At 43.4% G+C, this 21,255-nt stretch overlaps 1 protein-coding gene across 1 annotated transcript in view; it reads right to left on the bottom strand.

Moving 5' to 3' along the window:
• Positions 1–21,255, bottom strand: part of LOC119976528 — a 291,544-nt gene that overhangs the window by 236,401 nt on the left and 33,888 nt on the right. Inside the window, exons 3-4 of the mRNA XM_038817080.1 lie at positions 21,001–21,036; positions 15,844–15,870 (exon numbers count right to left, since the gene is read on the bottom strand). Of these exons, the coding sequence (XP_038673008.1) occupies positions 15,844–15,870; positions 21,001–21,036 (63 nt within the window). The remainder of the gene's footprint in view (positions 1–15,843; positions 15,871–21,000; positions 21,037–21,255) is intronic.

Genomic DNA, 21,255 nt, shown 5'->3' with positions numbered 1-21,255 from the left:
GCAGTTATCATGGGGGATTTTAATCTACATGTCGATTGGTTTAACCAGGTCGGTCAAGGCAACCTTGAGGAGGAGTTTATAGAATGTATCCGTGATAGTTTCCTAGAACAGTATGTAATGGAACCTACGAGGGAACAAGCGGTCCTAGATCTTGTCCTGTGTAATGAGACAGGATTGATTCATGATCTCATAGTTAGGGATCCTCTCGGATGGAGCGATCACAATGTGGTGGAATTTAAAATACAGATGGAGGGTGAGAAAGTAAAATCAAATACTAGTGTTTTGTGTTTAAACAAAGGAGATTACAAGGGGATGAGAGAAGAACTAGCTAAGGTAGACTGGGAGCTAAGACTTTATGGTGGAACAGTTGAAGATCAGTGGAGAACCTTCCAAGCGAATTTTCACAGTGCTCAGCAAAGGTTTATACCAACAAGAAGGAAGGACGGAAGAAAGAGGGAAAATCGACCGTGGATATCTAAGGAAATAAGGGAGAGTATCAAATTGAAGGAAAAAGCATATAAAGTGGCAAAGATTGCTGGGAGATTAGAGGACTGGGAAATCTTTAGGGGGCAACAGAAAGCTACTAAAAAGCTATAAAGAAGAGTAAGATAGAGTATGAGAGTAAACTTGCTCAGAATATAAAAACAGACAGTAAAAGTTCTTACAAATATATAAGACAAAAAAGAGTGGCTAAGGTAAATATTGGTCCTTTAGAGGATGAGAAGGGAGTTTTAATAATGGGAAATGAGGAAATGGCTGAGGAACTGAACAGGTTTTTTGGGTAGATCTTCACAGTGGAAGACACTAAGGAGGGAGTGATGGGCAAGCTAATGGGGCTAAAGGTAGACAAGTCTCCTGGCCCTGATGGAATGCATCCCAGAGTGCTAAAAGAGATGGCTAGGGAAATTGCAGATGCACTAGTGATAATTTACCGAAATTCACTAGACTCTGGGGTGGTCCCGGTGGATTGGAAATTAGAAAATGTGACGCCACTGTTGAAAAAAGGAGGTAGGCAGAAAGCAGATACTTATAGGCCAGTGAGCTTAACTTCAGTAGTAGGGAAGATGCTGGAATCTACCATCAAGGAAGAAATTGCGAGGCATCTGGATAGAAATTGTCCCATTGGGCAGACGCAGCATGGGTTCGTAAAGGGCAGGCCATGCCTAACTAATTTAGTGGAATTTTTTGAGGACATTACCAGTGCAGTAGATAACGGGGAGCTGATGGATGTGGTATACCTGGATTTCCAGAAAGCCTTTGACAAGGTGCCACACAAAAGGTTGCTGCATAAGATAAAGATGCATAGCATTAAGGGTAAAGTAGTAGCATGGATAGAGGGTTGGTTAATTAATAGAAAGCAAGAGTTGGGATAAATGGGTGTTTCTCTGGTTGGCAATCAGTAGCTAGTGGTGTCCCTCAGGGATCCGTGTTGGGCCCACAATTGTTCACAATTTACATAGATGATTTGGAGTTGGGGACCAAGGGCGATGTGTCCAAGTTTGCAGATAATACAAAGATGAGTGGTAAAGCGAAAAGTGCAGAGGATACTGGAAGTCTGCAGAGGGATTTGGATAGGTTAAGTGAATGGGCTAGGGTCTGGCAGATGGAATACAATATTGACAAATGTGAGGTTATCCATTTTGGTAGGAATAACAGCAAACGGGATTATTATTTAAACGATAAAATATTAAAGCATGCCGCTGTTCAGAGAGACTTGGGTGTGCTAGTGCATGAGTCACAGAAGGTTGGTTTACAAGTGCAACAGGTGATTAAGAAGGCAAATTGAATCTTGTCCTTCATTGCTAGAGGGATGGAGTTTAAGACTAGGGAGGTTATTTTGCAATTGTATAAGGTGTTAGTGCGGCCACACCTGGAGTATTGTGTTCAGTTTTGGTCTCCTTACTTGAGAAAGGACGTACTGGTGCTGGAGGGTGTGCAGAGGAGATTCACTAGGTTAATCCCAGAGCTGAAGGGGTTGGATTATGAGGAGAGGTTGAGTCGACATGGTCTGTACTCGTTGGAATTTAGAAGGATGTGGGGGGATCTTATAGAAACATTTAAAATGATGAAGGGAATAGATAAGATAGATGCGGGCAGGTTGTTTCCACTGGCGGGTGACAGCAGAATTAGGGGACATAGCCTCAAAATAAGGGGAAGTAGATTTAGGACCGAGTTTAGGAGGAACTTCTTCACCCAAAGGGTTGTGAATATATGGAATTCCTTGCCCAGTGAAGCAGTTGAGGCTCCTTCATTACATGTTTTTAAGGTAAAGATAGATAGTTTTTTGAAGAATAAAGGGATTAAGGGTTATTGTGTTCGGGCCGGAAAGTGGAGCTGAGTCGACAAAAGATCAGCCATGATCTAATTGAATGGCGGAGCAGGCTCGAGGGGCCAGATGGCTTACTCCTGCTCCTAGTTCTTATGTTCTTATGTTCTTTATCCTCTTCATGACTTGACAAAAAAAAACACTTTTATTGCGTAAATGTGTATTGATAATTATCAGCAATTATTTATGCTAATGTCAGATTACCCGTTCCGACCCTTCATCTATTTTTTGATTATAAGCATCTTCTTGATTACCTTGGCTTCTGTCTGAAGATAGCGAATGTATTTTCCTTTCATTATTCATATCTGTGTGTGAGGGAGACTTCCGGTGACGGGGATGAACTGATCACTCTCCTCCAGAGCACAGTAACATAGGCACTTTTAGACGAGCAAAGCTCTAACATTCGGACTCATTCCACCAATACATAAAAAGGAAGAGGAAAACCGCAATATGCCAGCAGGTGGGAGCTCAAGAGACCGCACGAAAGGCTGAAGCGAGCGACTGAGTCGGCAGACGCAGGAAGAGTGCTGTCCCCGACAACCCCCGAGACACGGAGGTCGATGACCCGAAAAACGTGCTTCCCCTTCCCCTTCTCCAACTTGATGAGGGTTGGAAGGCATTCCTGACGAAGGAATTGATAGCCATAAGGGACGTAATCTCCGTGGAGATGCAAGTAATAGCCAATGTGGCGGTGGCGGAGAGCGGGTAGTCATGCAGACAACACGACGGAATCGGCAAAAAGCTGAAGGCTCATGGCAAAACGATCCAGGAGCTTGAAAAGGCGTTGACTGAGCAGAGAGACAGGACTGTTGATCTAGATGCCGCAATAAAAAGGTTGGCGACGGCCCGTGGGAGGCTTAAGAGTAAATCCGAGGACCAAGAGTACCGGCTACCGTGCCAAAATATTCAAAACTGTGCCTGCCAGAGGGGATAGAGGGCGGAGATCTGGACACACTATGTTGTCCCGATGCTGGGTGACTTGGTCGGAAGGGAGAGGCATCAAATCACCAGAGATCAACAGAGCACAGAAGTCCCTGCAACCGAAGGCAAAGGCTAGGAAGTCGCCAAGGGCGATAATCGCCCATCTACCCAGGTACTGGTTCTAGAGAGATTACTGCTTTGGGCTCGACAGACAAAATGGAGCAGTTGGTCAGGATACAGAATACGGGTGTACCAAGGCATTGGGGCAGACGTGTGAAAGCACAGGGTCGTGTTCAACCAAGCTGCCCTGTACAGAATCAGAATAAAACGTGGGATATTATTCCCAGCCAATATGTGGGTCATATTCCAGAACAAAAACATTATTTTACTATTAACGGCAGAGGCGGACGACGCCTTGTGGACAAATGGCCGAGACAAAAAGCAAACAAGGCACCGATTAGGAAGATGCAAAGAGAGAAAAAGTAGAAAAAAAATTGATGGACATGAAAAATATTTGCCTAGTAGAGTACTGCTTTGCTTTAAACAAGAGCAGGGCGAGGGCACCGGAGTGCTGGAAAGGGAATGAGGAGACAGAGGGAACGGCAATTGATCCAGCATAAGGAGGGAGTCCGATCACCCCGGGAGTGGGACCACCAAACTAGAGGGTAAAGCAGCACCAGAAGGTATGTACGCACGCTTGGCCGTGGCACATCTCGCAGCATGGAGGAAGCGTCTGGCAGAGGGAGGATGACCACAGGGTCAGGGTAGAGGGTAAAGAAGGAAGGGAGAACGGCAGGAGCCGGTAGAAAGTGGGGCAGCGGGTGGAAGTGGGATAACGCGGAACATAATGACAAGGAAGCAAAGGGCTTTCAAGTTCACGTTGAAGGAACAAGGTGGCACTAGAACTGTCATTTTGGAGGCTTCCTGAACAATGTGATACCCCGGGAAATAGCCCAGGTAAAGGACAGCAGAGCGACGTAATTATGTGTATCACCTCCATGCAGTCAGGGAAGGCGGGGGAACTAATCCGTTCCCAGTGGACTTCGACAAAGAATTTGCACCAGCTCTCACCCTGCACCAAGCGAGATGCCGCAGACTCGCTCGCGAGGGGAACAGCTAACATAGACTACAATGTCGCTTACATGCAAAAAGGACAAAAGTTCGACGCATTATAGATCAAACAGAACCATTTGCAGCTCGACGTGGACATGAAAAGGTTCGATGAAATCCTGGCAAAGAGACTGCGTCCCACTTGAGGTGCAGGGGGGACGAAACAGTTCCTCGATGAACTGAAAAACTAACCGTGGGGTAAGATAACAGGAGGGGAATGGAATCACTGCTAGAATTGGGAGATGTCATGGAGAGCGTTACCTCCGTGCAGGCGGAGAAGACGCTGGGTCCGAACCGATTCCTGGCAGAATTCTTCAAAGCATTCGTGGCAGCACTGGTCCTGCACTTGCAGGCGATAGTTATCGACTTGATAGCAAGGGCCCCACTGCCTCCAAAGCTGGCACGGGCCACTATCGAGTTTGTACCAGAGGAAGACAAAGACCCGACCTCATTCGGATGCTATACAGCCATCTCGCTACTCACTATTAATGTGGCAATACTAGCAAAAATCAGGCCAGACGACTGGCGAACTGTGTACCAGAAATATTTGCAGAAAACCAGACGTGCTTTAACAAGTGCAGGCAGTCCGATGTGAACATCAATCGGCTGCTTCATGTAATATTGACCCCATCCATGGAGGGAACACCAGAGGTGATCTTATCATAGAATTTACAGTGGAGAAAGAAGCCATTCGGCCCATCGGATCTGCACGGACTCTGAAAAAAGCACCCTACCCAAGGCCACACCTCCACCCCATCACCGAGGGTATATTTGGACACCAATGCAATTTGGCATAACCAGTCCACCTAACCTGCACATCATTGGACTGTGGAAGGAAATCAGAGCACCCGGAGGAAACCCTCACACACACGGGGAGAACGTGCAGACTCCGCACAGACAGTGACCCAAACCGGGAATATAACCTGGAACCCTGGAGCTGTGTAGCAACAATGCTAACCATTAAGCAACCCTGCTACCCACTTCTTCTCACTTCTCAGTGGACACAGAAAAGACCTCTGTCACTTTCTCGTTGAATGACTGGAGCGGTTTGCGCCAGGAACAGCGTTCGCCTCCTCGGTGAAACTACTGTACAACACCCGAAAGCCACTTTTCTGACCAATACCACCAAGTCTGAATACTCTCAGTTATACAGAGCACCAGGCAGTGATTCCCCATGTCGTCACTCAAGTTCACCATTGCAAGTGAACCCCCAGCGGTCGCCCTGCGAGATTCAGAAAACTGGACGTGGATCCAAAGAGGAGGCAGAAACAAGCCTATGTGGATGATGTACTCCTCTACATCCAGAATGCAGAACGGCATGAAGGAATCCAAGTCCTCTTGGAAGAGGTCGGGGCCTTCTCGATCGACATACTCATTCTCGGCAATAGTGATTTGATTCAGGTGAACTCTAATAGCAGAGGGACCGGGGTGGAATGTTTGCCATTTAAAATATCCCGAAAACAATTCCGCCAGATGTGGATGCAGAAATCCGACGATTGGATACCGATCCATCACTAGAAAAGAGCAGATTGTGGATTAAACTAAAAAGGATGTGCAGAGATAGGCTGTACCATGCATTCCCTGGTGAACAGGGTGCAGATGACGGAGATAAACGTACTGCCAAGGTTTCTTTTCCTGTTTAGAGCCATAACGATCTTTAGCGTCAATGCCTTTTCAAAAAAAATAGACAGGGAGGGGTGACGCGTTCGGGTTGGAGTGATGGGGCGGGGTTTGATGTGGTGGAAGTCCATGAATCATCAAGACAACACTGCAGAGGAGAAGACGAGTGGGTGGTTTAGACCCCAGAACTTGCAATGTTATCACTGATCATCCACGGCACTGAAAATGTGGGGATGGGTAAGGGAACCGATCATAGAATGCGTGAGGGTGGAGATGGCCTCCTGCACGGGAGTGAACAAATTATCCGTTGCCACAATAGCGCTACCATAATATCTGGAAAACACCCATTCACCTTCCACCCTGCTGCACTAAGAACCTGGAACCAGGTGAGACAACGTTTTGTTATCGGACATGGGCCCCATCTGCGACAACCACAGGCTCCCATCGACTATGCGCCAAGCTATTATTAAGTGGTGGAGACAGGGAGAAGAGATGTGGCGTCAGGGGTTTTCGCCAGGGGAAAGACCTGCGATATTTGTAGAGCTGATGGGGAGATAACAGCTAGTCAATGGAAAGAACTCCAACATTTACAAGTATTTCTCCGCAGGGAGGCGAAGAGGTATCCTTGAGGTCGAGACACAAATGTGGAGGGCGGAGGGTGGGGGTGGGGGAATTGGGTGGGAAGCGGGGGTACCGAAAAACAACAGCGCGCCACTTTTAAATAAGAAACGTTTCAGTCACCTTCTGTTCAGTGCAAACATGTGAAGTCTAATAAAAATATTTATTAAAAAATATAGAGAGTGAGTCCAAATGTCAGATGCTATTCTAGCTTACTAGACCATGACAAAATGAGTGAGTGCAGGCCACTATCTGGGATTTTGAAAACGCGACTGCTTGACTGAAAGCGTGTCTATTTCCAATCATGGAAGCAGTTCACAGCTGGAGACAGTTTTGGCCAGGCCATTCACCCGAAGTAGGAACTTGCGATGCCGGCTCTTGCGATGCCTCCAGCTGGCTACAAAGCAATTGCAGAGCTATTTGTGTCAGGAAATGCATAATCTCTGGATGTGTTCCTTCCCGGTACTGGCAGTTTCAGCAGAGGAACATGGGCACTGCCCGATTCTGGTCTGGTTTAGCAGATTAGGCTAGACAGATGGCTTGTAATCCAGAACAAGGCAGCAGCGCGGTTTCAATTCCTGCACCGGCCTTCCCAAACAGGCGCCGTGATGTGACGATGAGGGGATTTTCACAGCAAATTCATTGACGCCTACTTGTGACAATAAGCCATTATTATTATTCCCATCTGTTCATGATTTTGCTTCAGGCGATGAGCTGCTTACGGACACCAATTGGCGCTGCTCTTGCACTCGGGCGGATAGCCAAACTGTAAGAGCAAATTTCCTCTATTTGGCTGAATCATCATACTGCTGTTGTCTGCAGATGACCACACCTCCCGCTGAGTGCGATTCCCTCATGCACATGGAGCTCTCCTGTCACGATCTTGCCATGGTTTATATGAATGTAGCGGTGTTACTGTTGAGGGTAAAGGCCTGCGTTACCTCCCCTCTGGCGATGCTGTCATCAGTGTACCACACTTTCATATGTTAAATAAGTTCTTTTTCAGAAGGATAATCAAACTGATGCGGCCTTCGCGGTTCTTCTCCATGAATGCCAGCGGCCAAAACAGTCAAGATGACGGCCGCCTTTTAAATGCTGCTGAAGAAGTCGTTGAAGCAGTAATGTGAGCATTTTAAAAAACTTTCTATTATTATGCATGAACTTTCTTGAGCTCATCAGATTGTTTCCGCGGAGTATTCCTGAACGGCCTGTGGGTTCTTCATCCCACTTGCCGTAAAAGCTGTTTATGAAGAAAGGGAAACAAATTCCAACTATCCGTGTTTTCAAAAAAAGAATATTTTTGAATGACCCACGGCATTGGTATGAACTGATCACTGGCTATTAGATTGAAGCAGCCATATAAAAAGACTATCGAAGATTGGTGGCCCTCTTTTTATTTTTTTACTTCATATGGCTTTCTGCATCATCGGAGGAACTTTAGTGATGTGACCTCCTCTGAGGACAGAACAAAGAAAATAACGTGACTGACTTTCACCTTTGATAATAATAGATTCTCCGCTCGACATTTTCTTCTCGGATATAGAGATGGCGGCAGGATGAACAAAGGATTTAATTTGCTTACAGAATTTCGAAAGCCTGACAACGTAATTGTTCAAGTCGCTCAATGCCAAGGAAATTAGCCGAGCGCATTGTCCAACCTTACCAAATTTTAAATGTCCAATGACATCACAAGTGTTCGCCTTGCCGGAACAATGGCAACGGGACCAGCTTTCCGTGAGAAACAGCCCTCTCTTTCGAAAACCCGATTGAAAATTCTCAATATTATTCATGTTTGATTAATGTCTGATTGGTTACGTCTTTCCAATAAACTTTTCCAATAATCGTGCCTCGGTTCAAATTGGACATGCGGCATTTAACTTCAATTTATTTAACTTTATTTATTTGTGTGTTATTAAATGGTATCAGGAATGTGTTGCTAAGAATCGTTATTCTTTTAAGAAATAGGTTTACAAGAGCACAGCAATGAGGTTACAGTGAAAATCTGCCTGTTAGGGTACACTGTGGGAGACTTCAGGCTGTCCAATTCACCTAACAAGCACTTATTTCAGGCCTGGTGGGAGGAAAGCGGATCACGCGGAGGAAACCCACATCGTCAAAGGGAGAACTAGCAGCCTCCACACAGACAGTGATACAAGCTAGAATCGAATCTGGGATCCTGGCGCTGTGAAGCAACAGAGCTAACCACTGTGTTACCGTATTGCCCACAAACATATAAAGGCTACGCTGAGATTCGAATGCAGGATCTCCTGTTTGCTGGATAGCTGCTTTAACCAGCTAAGGCACTGCGCAAAGATCTACTACCTCTCAGTGCTTTTGGACCATACACCATCAAACACCCCCAATATCAGGTTAAATGGACGAAAAAAATTATGTTTCTAAAGGAAGCCACCAAATGCGTGACCACTCCAATGCCGCCACCGAACGTCAAAAACAACACAATTAGCAAATAAGTCATCAAGTGGTTCATTCCAGCGCCAATGTATTGTGGTAAGGGCTTGCCACATACTGAAACTGGGACCGTGGCACCGTGAAGCAGCAGTGCTATCCAGTACGATACCCATAGTATCCCTTAAAAAAGCTAGTTGAAGAATGCACCACGAGGAGGGCAACTGCGGTCATTACATGATTTCGTCTGGCAGTATGACCAGAAACGCAATACTTATTTGATTCGTTAGTGGCCGCTAAAATGACCTCTGTTGTTTCTCAATTGATTCAACAAGTAGGAAATGGGTAAAAAAAAGAAACGATATCAGAAGCAGCACCCTGTAGTGAGAGATAATCTGTGGCAACGAACGACAATCGAACCAAGCAACCTTCAAATCTTTGTGAATTAAAATCTCAGCCATTTGCGACATGGAGAATTTTCCTTTGACAAATTAAGGAATCGTGCGTCATATGGGCAGGCGGGAACTCAGGGACCCAACGCCACGCTCTGGATTCCAGTGTTGAGTCCGTCGACTGCAGATGGTGAAGTTTGAATTCAAGGAACATCGAGAATTAATAAAGTGCAATGGTGACAATGAAACTGCTTTCGTAAAATATCATTTGATTCCCAATGTTATTCATTTGCTGTGCTTATGCGATCGGGCCGACGATGTGTTTGAATCTTAAGTGCCATGTTAAATTGCCTCGCCAGCCATTGATATTGTGGGCAATAAATGTTGCCACACCCATATCCCATAAACAAACTAAACTGCTTGCAACCAACGCCTCCGACATGTCCAGAGTTATCCATGGGCAATCGTCGTCATCGGAAGGACCGATATCGCAGAAAGTTCCCTTGGTGGCCGTCTCGAGGAAGGGTGACATTGGATGCCATCAATATTTGAATATACCAGATGTATTATGACATTGGATGAAGAAAGTCGAAAAAATTGCTCCGGTTTGTACAATATACCGATGGTTAGTGCAAAAAAAAAAAGCTGACATACACCCCGCGGGAGGATTTCTGAAAATACTTACAGCTCTTTCTCAGATACAGCAGTAGTTGGGCATTTTGGCGGATTACTGAAGATATCACTATCTTCGCAGCCTTCGCTAAGAGATATCCCTTTACAATGTAAGCATTTCGGTGCACTGACTGAATTCAATGGCGATCTGTCACTGCCATCATCTCATATTCATGAATGCGCTGCACGGTGAACCAGATAACAGCAAGTTCAGTCGCACAATACGAATGTATACTATTAAGTTTGTGCTGCCAGAACCTCCGATCCACATTGGACGGGCAGATTGCTGCGGATTTGGTTAAGAATTTCTGTTATTTTAAAAGCGTTCTCATCACGAAGGGAACTCAATACAGACTTCATTGGCTTCGTAGCAGAAGCATGAACAATAGAGCCGAATACTAGACAGTAAATAATTTAACGGTGAAAACAACAAGCAACAGTTTGGTGCTCCTGGAAGAAAATGCAGATAAATTCGCAAAATATGAAGAAAACAATGGATTAATTAAAATGAGGAATTGGAAAGCATTATCAGTAATAAAGAAGTAGAACTGCAACTAAAATCGATAAAAGTTTGACACGCCATGTTCCAGATTTCCCCATTCTATAATGTTGAAAGATATGGCTGTCCAGATGAAATGATTTAAAAAATGAAACGAAGATCGCTTATTGTCACAATTAGGCTTCAAATGAAGTTACTGTGAAAAGCCCCTGGTCGCAACATTCTGGATTCTCTTTGGGGAGGCTGGTACGGGAATTGAACCGTGCTGCTGGCCTGCCTTGGTCTGCTTTAAAAGCCAGCTATTTAGCCCTGTGCTAAACCATCCACTCAGTGGCATTTGTCTGGATTTGACGCCCTGATCTAATCTTTAAAAATTTAATGAAGACACAAAACTAGGCAGGGATGTTAGTTCTGAGCAGGATTTAAGGATGCTTCAGGGGAATTTAGATGGGAGAAGTGACAGGGCAAATATATGACACAATGAATATATTTTGGTTAAGTGCGATGGAACAGAAATTCAGGATCTAGTACATGGTGAGAGATTGCGATCTGGTTGTCCTTATTCATGACGAAGAAACAGACGACATTTATTTCCCACTAATAATTAGAATGGCAAACGGTATGTTCGGCTGTAAAGGAAGAAGACTTGAGTTCAACAGGAAACATGTTGTTCGGCTCCGATGTTGGACCTTTGAGGAGAACGCGCTTAGTCTTCGGGCCTGTCCACGGCAGAAAAGAAAACGCTTTGGTTATTGATGATACTGATGGATGTGATCTGGCGGGAATAATTGCAGAAGAGCTTGATAACCGGTCAAGATCTGTCTGAAAGACAGGCCTGGCTCAACGAGGAAAATAATTTACTGCTGTTCGTATTTTCTCCGTTCATACCGATGGTGTGACGTATCCAATTGACACAATGCAGCAACTTCAGTCTGTGCACTCTGTCGTCCAAATTCACCGCACAATTATCTCCATCAATTTATTTTCTTTTTTATTTCTTCCATTTGTCTGTTTTCCCCTCACCATTGTTCCCTTCTCGCCCCACTCCACTTGGGCCAACTATTCGTTGTTGCGCTTTAACACACTACTCATCTTTGTTCTGCCATTCACACATTCCAACCACTTTATGTGCAACCATCAGCACACGTCTGAGCCTTAATCAGTCCATTTACATTATACTTGTCTTCTGCCCTCTATGTTTCTATCTCCCCCTATCGCTGCCCCCTATCCAGCCCTACCGCTCCCCGCAGCACCACTACAACATAATTCTGATCCCATTTCTGTTCTCTCTAGCTTTGAGAATGAGTCGCGTCGACTCAAAACTTTAGCTTCCCTTTCTCTCCAAAGATGCTGCCGGACCTGCCGAGATTGTGCAGTATTTTCTGTTTTTGTTTCATTCGTTCAGAATTGTCCAGTGAAGTAATTCGTATACAAATCGGTCTCAGATAGGCACTTCTTGGCACTTGGCACTTCTAGCTTCAAGATACTCGAGCATTCTTCAGCCTTGTCGTTTACCATGATACATTTGTCTGTTCCATCAGGGTAGGATGTTTTGCAACTACATCATGAAGTTAGTTGTTCATTGTCCACCAATCTACATGACTGGCTGTGACAGGACTAACGAGTTTATCCCCTTGTACGGGATCACTTCGCTCTCTATGTTTACTGTTGGCTCCACAGTTTAACATGCATGCATTTGTGTATTGTACGTTCAGCAGGTTTGCAAATCCTTTTGAAGTGTACCTGGTGCTGATCCATGCATGCCACTTATCAGTCTGAATGGGAACGGTGTTGTTCCAAGGCTCACAGGCAATGGGAGATTGACATGTTGAAATTGTACGCTGTTCTGCAGTTGCTCATCGTATACAGCGCCCAATCGATGCCCGGCTTTGATTTTCTGGATCCGATCGAAATCTGAACATGTAGCACGGCAGTCCTGCCAAAAATAAACGAAGGACTGCATCGTCAGTGTGCAGTATTGGAGTTCTCCAAAATCCCTCATGCACGATGCCTCTCTGACATCGAAATTTAGGACGTCCAGTAGTTGTCTCCCCCCCCCCCCCGCCCCTCCCACCGCCGACTCTGGGTTATCGCTCCTCGCATTGTTTCGTCATCAACTGCAACATACATGCCTAGCCCTCTTTGAGTCAGTAGCGATGTTCTAGAACTCCTCCTGGTGCTGGACATTAAAGGGTAGAAGCCGTCTGTGTCCGTGCAGCCGAATTCCTTCCACCAAGTATTATTCAACTTTGAGGAGCATCGATTTATCTGCCGAGGTGGATTAGTGTTTGGGTGGTAGGCAGGTTAAATACAAATCAAGGTTTCTTTGCCATGTCTTAACTGATAAATGGTACTTGACTTGGCAGAGAATCTATGTTGAAAAGTTGCAAAAGATATTGCTCTTGAATGCATGCAGCGTAATATCACCCCATATGGAATGGGTTTATGGAAGGACGCACATTGAAAAGACCACGGTGGCAGGGACTTTGCCAGTAAAATGTGAAACGTTGTGGATTGCTAATTCAGCATGTTTACTAATTTTTCCACTGTGCAATTCACCCAATTTTGGTATAAATTACAATACCCCAATAAGTAGGAAGTCTGTCCCTCTTGTGTCACATTTAGTTCAGACCATGTCCGGAGAATTAATTCCCCGGAAGTACATAAGTGACCAGATGTGTCTCCGTGGCAAATATCTTAACGGATAGAATTATCAAGATGAGCTTTGAATTCCAGGTTTCGTAATTTAACTCAAGTCCATCTAGCACTTCTGGATGCTAAAAAAAGGCTAACACTAGCACATTAATCTGGTGAACGGTTCTGTACTACAGTCACAAAATAACTCTCTTTCCTATTTCACTATGTTAAATGCAGTGAGTCAGGGCCCACAGAGAAGACATACGCACGCAAAATAATGACCTTATTTCTCCACCGGCATCCTGAGCCTTTCCAGAAGTTTATGATTTTGTTGGTAAATTGCGCCTCCCCCTTCAATCACTCATTCCAACGAATTAGTCAATTTTTTGGGAATTTTTTTTTTACAAACAGCATCTTCTCCCTTTTCGTGAGCAACTATGAACAGGTATTACTATTTTTATGTGATTCATAATGTTCACAATAATAATAAACCAATAATTTCCGGACATCGGAACGAGTTTCGCCTTTAAAGCAGTAGAGGGAAAACAAGTTGCAGGTTGAAAACGAATTCTCATTGTTCATTATATTAACTCCCATATAGGAAAAACAATAACCACACCTAACTGGAGCACAGAAAAAAAATGATTTAAAGACTAATGCCTGTCACTCATATTATTCAGCGTCTGCTGTCGTTATACAAATGCATACATATATCATGCTCAAGAACGAGCTATAATTTTTGCTTTCATGTATCTCGTCTGACTTAAAGTGGACATTGTATCGATCATGGAAAACTCTTCATGATGTTATTCTTGAACTCATCTGTAGAGGACGGAGGTTTAACGTGCACACATTTCTGTGAAACGACAATTAACAATTATTTAGAGATGTCCTGATCCTAATTCCTCAAAAAAGGCCATGGACTGTTGTACTGCAATGCACAATAAACTGTTATATTGCGCGCTGAATGCGTAAATCTTTGATTGCTTTATTAGAATGCTTTCTCAGCTACAGGGATGTGTAACTAAAATGTAAGCAGGTGATACTTTTTTTCCAAACTTTTTACAATATCCCTGTCGTTGGTCTTCGCTTGTGACTAATGATGGATGTATTATGTAATAAATTATACATATCTAGCAATTTAATGGTTAACAAGCTAGTTTGGAGTCTGTTTGGCTGCAGTAGTGATGTGTTTTAAAATAGTCATGTTCGGTAACACCGGAAACCCTTTCGGAGACAGAGGATAAATGGACCAGAAAGTGGAGCCTCGGGCAGTGCACTGTTGTATGACGCGTGGGAGTATTTGAAGATTAACATGTTTTTTTTTCCTGTGGGATTAATTTGCTTTCAGTGCTGGGATAGGGCGACATTTCTGGTGAAACATTTAGACATTTGGAAAAACCGTTGAAGATGTGTTCTGCTCTGGATAACAGCCCATAATTATGGCTTTTCATCCAACACTGTTGACTGGGACATGGCGCAATTGGCAACAAAGCAATTGAAACAGCTTCTTGTCGACATCTAATCAGAGTTTGCAGCATTTCCTACAGTAGCCACATCTGTTATGGAGAGGAAGTGTTGCTCCGTGACATGGGTTGTGGAATTGATTGATGGCTGTATGTTTTTACACACATACAATATAATTCCTACTGTGCCTAAGAAGGTCTGTAGCCGCTTCTAGTCTGTACTGATCGTCTGAAAGAGCACCCCACCTCGGACCACTCCCCCATAGTATCTCTGCCCACATAACTTTCCAATACCTGGACACTCAGGGTCAATTTTATCATGCCTTCAACAGCTGTAGACTGTGACAAGAAACTGGAACACCCGCAGGAAACCAATGCAGAGACGTGAAGGTAGTAGAACCCCCCCCCCCCACCCCCTCCGCACAGGTGGTGACGCAATACCTCGATTGAACCATGGTCCTGGTGTTATGAGGCAGCAGTTCTAAACACGGCCACCATGTTGCACATGTTCTTTTTTGGTTGTTTAATTTGTAAAATAGATTTCATTTACTGTATTTAGTACAGTTTAAGGTGTAATTGAAAGGCATTTTCTGGAATTAGGTTTAAGATAATAATACCGTGTTCACAGTAACAACAAAACACCAAATACCTATTTCTTTGTGCAATCGCTCCTCAAGTGAAGTATCCTGCCGCACTATTTTACTGAGTAAACTAAAATATTGGAGGTCGAGCATCTTAGCCACTGTTAGTGTCTACTTGGTATTATCAGACATTCAACATTTAAGGTAACACAAGATGTCTTGAAATAACGCATGAGCATAACCCGGTAGCATGTTTTCGGATGTAATCCATGTAAGTCCGTTTGCCGTTCGGTTGTGAATTGATTGGGTTTCAACAGAAGCAACTGAAGAATATGGATGGCACACTGAATTTTTTGCAACACAGTTTTGAAATTAAGGCTGGCCATCTATTCTCCCGACGGGAAAGGCACGCTTCTGAAAGGACTACAAAAAGTGTAGAAAAATAATAAAAGTCGCATTGATTTCGGACACGACATGAAAAAGGACGAAACAGAGCATATTCATTTTCGAAATATCTTCTCAAGCAGTGAGACAAAAACAAAACGATATTGTGTCAGCGGAGTGCAAAAACAGCACATATTTTTGAAGCAGTCACCTTTCTCCTTGACGTGGATGGTACTTTCTGTTCAGGAATACAACAGCAATATATTTGGGCTATTGTCAGAATACGCATTGATATCAGGTGCAATATTACGAACTAAATCAAACTCTCTGTGATATTGAACAATACGCATTTCATAAAACATTAACTGCGAAGTTGATTTTAAATTTGGATATTAATTTTTTTGTGAAGAATACTATCTGCAGCTTAATCCTACGTTTTTAATGCAACAACGAAAACATGTTCATTAACCTGGACATGAAATAGATAAATACTGATATACTGTTGGAATATTCACAGATGTGAACAAGAAAAACAAAAGACGAAATTGGACATAGTTGTCTTTGTTCTCAACTTGTTCACTCAGACTTTCATTTATGTTTTGCAGTTCTGAATTAAAACGCAATCAGTGATTTGAAGTAAACTTTTTAACATTAATTGGTGCTTTCCTATCAGACAGACAATTAGAGAACAACGATAATTTCACGGGAAACATGAAATATAAATTATCTGTTTCTGAACCAATCATTCTTTGCCAGGCAAGGAAACTTTAAGGGATGCTTTGATTTGGTTTGATATGTCATTGTCAAACGTATTCGTATACAGTGAGAAGGATTGTGTATTACATGCTATGCAGGCAACTCGCACCGGACGGAGGGAAGGAAGGAGAGACTACAAAACTGATTGTTGCCGTTCATACCTATGGTTTAGAGAAAAAAATCAACTGAATACGCGGTAGGTCCAATCAAACGTCTGATGGCAGCAAAGATAAGCTGTTCTGGAATTAGTTGGAACATAACCTGAAATGTTTATATATTTTTCCTGACGGGAGACGGTTGAATAGAGTGTGTCCGCGGTGCGTCGAGTCCTTAATTATGCTGGCTGCCTTTCCGAGACAGGGAGAATTGTGGAAAGAGTCAATGTCTGTGAGGCTGGTTTTTTAATGGATTGGGCTACATTCAGGATCTTTTATAGTTCTGCACGCTCAATTATTCACCGCATTACACATTAAATAAAACTCTCAAGTAGCTCCCCAGAGCTTATTCCTCGATTAATGAATTAAGCATATATTGGGTGCCTTGTGCATACCGGAAGTCACACAGTCACTTGAATGGCAGATGACAATACAACAAAATATACTTCATGCTCACTGGTATGGAGCGCATAACATTCTAACTCCACATTGGCTAAGCTGTTCTTTTGAATAACTGCCAAGCTACCCTTTGAGATCTTTAACAGACACAATGGAATGACACGAGATCGTTGCATCCAATTGGAAAAATACTGTCGTGAAAATGATTCCCTATATTTAAGTCGCCACGGAAGGAAAGGACATTCAGATCAGAAAATGTAATGATTCATTGCCGTTCCAGTTGGGTTGGAATATGATGCAAAGATCACGTTCCACTGTGTGTACATTGAACGCTATTGCTCTCTTCACGGATGCGATCAGATCTGCCGAGTGTTTCGAAAACCTTTTTTGTTGGCGTTATGAAAACAACTGTTTTCACATAGAAGAACACTTTTTCAAGAATGCACCTTCTTCCCTGTCAGTGAGCGTCGTCTCTGTTGAGGGAGATTTTTTTTAAATGCAATGAAAACGATAATATATTTCTGCAAAAGTGAGTACAATTTCTTCATACTTAAATTGCACGATTCGTCTTTCTTACCATATTCTCTACCAACTCAAACTGTGACAATTACATATTGACAGGCCCTTTGCTGATATTTTAAAAGCATGCCATTAAACAATGTTGATTTGATTTGATTTATTATTGTCACATGAATTAGTATATATTGAAAAGTATTGTTTATTCCTTGCCGGACAAACAATGCACACCGTACATAGGGATTGAAGGAGACACTGCAGAATATAAAGTTACAGTTATAACATGGTAGAGAGAAAAGATCGACTTAATATGAGGTATGTCCATTCAAAAGTATGATGGCAGCAGGAAAGAAGCTGTTCTTGAGTCGGTTTGTACGTGACCTCAAACTTTGGTCTATGTTTCCAGACGGACGAAGGTGGAAGTGAGTATGTCCGGGGTGCCTGTTGTCCTTAATTATGCTGGCTGCCTTTCCGAGGCATGGGGTATTATAGATAGAGTCAATGGATGGGAGGCTCGTTTTCATGATGGACTGAGCTACATTCATGACCTTTTGTAATTTCCTGCGGTCTTGGGAAGAACAGACTACATACCAACCAGAGAGAATGTTTTCTATGGTGCATCTGTAGAAATTGGTGAGAGTCGTATCTGACATGGACATAAACAGATAAACGAGTGATTGGACAATACTGTGCTTTGATGTTTGTGAAGCGTGTGGCGAGCAAGTCCAACCTTTGTGCTTCACCGACAATTTGCATGTACCGCTGTTGTTGAACCGGAGCCATGAAATACTTCCTTCTTTCTCGGCTGTTAGAAAAGGAGAAACAAATGTCTGAATCAGTTAAATTGAATAAATTACGATATAATTCCAGTCAGCATTGTGTGCCCGGTGGAAGGCTTGATGCAGGCGATGCATTTGCCGGCTTTGCACTTCTGGGTGGTAGATGCTGAGCTCCGTTAATGCCTTCTGTATTTGACATATACTGATACCACTCTGGATCGATGATCGAAGGAGTAGAATATTTAATTAAATACAAGCCATCCGATTAAACTGGCCACATGTTCGTAAATTATTTCCAATTTCTTGAGTGTTGTTGGAATGTCACTCACCCGGAAAAGTGGGCAGTACCCCAACAGATTGTAGCATTGTGCATTGTGTATATTGAACAGACGTCATGGAGTGAAGAGTCGTATTATTTGAGACAAAAACAGTATAATCTAACTGGTTCTTTCAACCGGAATGTTTGCATGGACGACAGAGTTAACGTTCTCATCAATGCAGTATCCTAGAATACATTAATGTGGGGGAACAAAACGTGATTTTAATTATGTGAAAGGCGAAGAAGAAACGGGTAGTTTCTTTGTTGAAGTAGATGATCATTTGTTAGCCTTTCACACAATTAAAATCACGTTACTTTGGCACGCATTACGCTGCTACGTTTCAATTCAGTTCTGAATGCATGCTCTGTGAGAACACATTCAAAATGCGACGTTTTATTTTACTGAGAAATGTTCAATCATTCAAGACCTTCTGGAATCAATGAGAAGTTGGTGATTAAGTTCTTACTACAGGATCTGAAGACATTTGGGCGAATCGACTATCTGAGAAACTCGTTCAAATACGCTAACAATTCAATTCCAACAACCTCAAACATATCTCATGGTGCCACGTTTAACTCGAGTAAGTGGAAGATCACCCACATTCCTCCGATTTTGAATAAGAGTAAGTAAAATGAGTGTCGCTTCGCTACTGATAAAGAAATGTCGCCACACCAAAGAATATTGGGGAAACTGAAAACCCGTCATTCAAAGGAGAGTATATTAGCACGAGCAGTAGAATGATTGTCCAGCCAAAAACAGACACTGCATTAATAAACCATTTTTGGCATGCCAGGATATGTCGGGTGCTTTCCCTCTGTATCCTCAGTTTTTCAGCACGAAAACACCAGTAGCTAGCACTGTGGCTTCACAGCTGCAGGGTCCCAGGTTCAATTCCCCGCTGGGTCACTGTCTGTGCGGAGTCTGCACATTCTCACCGTGACTGCGTGAGTTTCCCAATAGATTGACAATTCATTTGTTCTACCTTATATCTGGTCCTGCAACAGGCATTATTTCCTTCCATCTCTTTTGACCTGATCGAACCGCCGACTTTATAGAAATGGCGGAGTGAGTGATGTGGAAGGGCTGTGCGTTTCCACATTGTGACATAATACCGTTCTTCTGACGGTGATCACCCACAGTACCTCGTGGATCCAGTGTGTTCGGTTGCTAAATATGATCTATATAGGTTGCATTTAGTGCAATTTCAGAGCCATCAGACGTAACTCATGGCAGCAATGGCATAAAACCATCTTCAAAATGACAGTTCGGTGAGCACTATTTCCATGGCTATCATGTCGTGATACGTAGATTCATCTACGACTTACAAACTTCTCAGAGTTAGGGTATCCATTCACCCCCCCCCCCCCCCCCTTTCCCTGTTGATGTGTCTGTCATTACTGGACCAGCTTTGGAGCTGTGTACTTCGGGACCCGGAAGTTTGGTCTCCAGAGCCTGATTTTACAAATGCCATTGACACCCACAAGCAATTTGTAATGTTCGGCGTAAATGGGCCCAAACACTCTTGCATATATGACTCGAAATGAAGGAGTACTGATTAATCAGTCGGAAGGACTTGCATTTCGTAATTAGCAAGATATTACTTGCCCATTTTTGAACAGAAACCAACTGGTATCATAAAAATGAAATGAAATGAAAATCGCTTATTGTCACAAGTAGGCTTCAAATGAAGTTACTGTGAAAAGCCCCTAGTTGCCAGATTCCGCCGCCTGTTCGGGGAGGTTGGGACGGGAATTGAACCGTGCTGCTGGCCTGTCTTCGTCTGCTTTCAAAGCCAGCGATTTAGCCCTGTGCTAAGCCCGCCTTCAATATTTGGTCTCAGAGTGTATATCCATTCTTAACAACGTGTTACCGGTTTGACAGGACCGAGGGAGGAACTCATAACCGTGCCTTCGACATTGGATGCAAGTCACGATTCGGTGATTAGGCCTGCAATTTTGTAAATTTTCGTTACCCATACACTGCTCTGCCAATTAAGATACTGGCACCCGAGTAGGTAGTTAAGAGATATTATTTTCTGAGAGGTTTTAACCCGCTGAATGTTCTTTGATATCATGCCACAGATAGTTGAGACGTAACCAGAAGATGTGTACCTCTGGAGATTTATACGTCCGACGCGGTGAGGTTGATTAACGTTCCAAAGGTAAGTGGCTCAGGGTAGATTTTCGTTGACTCTCTGAAATTTCGTCGCCGCCGTTACTGAGTTTAACGTTTTGTTCCCAAATGACGAAGTAATGAAGTTTGCAGCCCACAGCTGCCGTGATGACCGTGGAGTCTTTATTCCCTCATCCATTCCCCTTTACCTTTGAATGACGAGCACATTAGCTTTACCATTCCTTCAAATTCGCTATTGTATTGACTATGTTGTGATCAAAATGTACAATAGACAACAATATGCTTATTGACAAACTTACTTCGTTCTTACCTGCATTCCTTAAAGCTTGCACCAGTTTTTTCATTTCTGTAACGTTAGTATTTGTCACTGCATTGTTTTCAAGCAATACAAATTATTTTTATACTCCTTGATTTCTCCGCGTGAACGGTCAATTGTTCAATGCACAGGATGCATTTTGCTGCAACAAAGACAGTCGTTGGGACTCACTTTTTTCCCGCCGGAACGCCAACACCTTCGGATTCTCCGGCGCTTGTGATTGCTTAAATGGGAAATCCCATTTACAAG

This window comes from Scyliorhinus canicula, chromosome 13 (genome assembly GCF_902713615.1).
Source record: "Scyliorhinus canicula chromosome 13, sScyCan1.1, whole genome shotgun sequence".
Taxonomy (NCBI): domain Eukaryota; kingdom Metazoa; phylum Chordata; class Chondrichthyes; order Carcharhiniformes; family Scyliorhinidae; genus Scyliorhinus; species Scyliorhinus canicula.
Note: the sequence above shows the minus strand (reverse complement) of the source record. Positions and strands in the feature narration are given on the sequence as shown.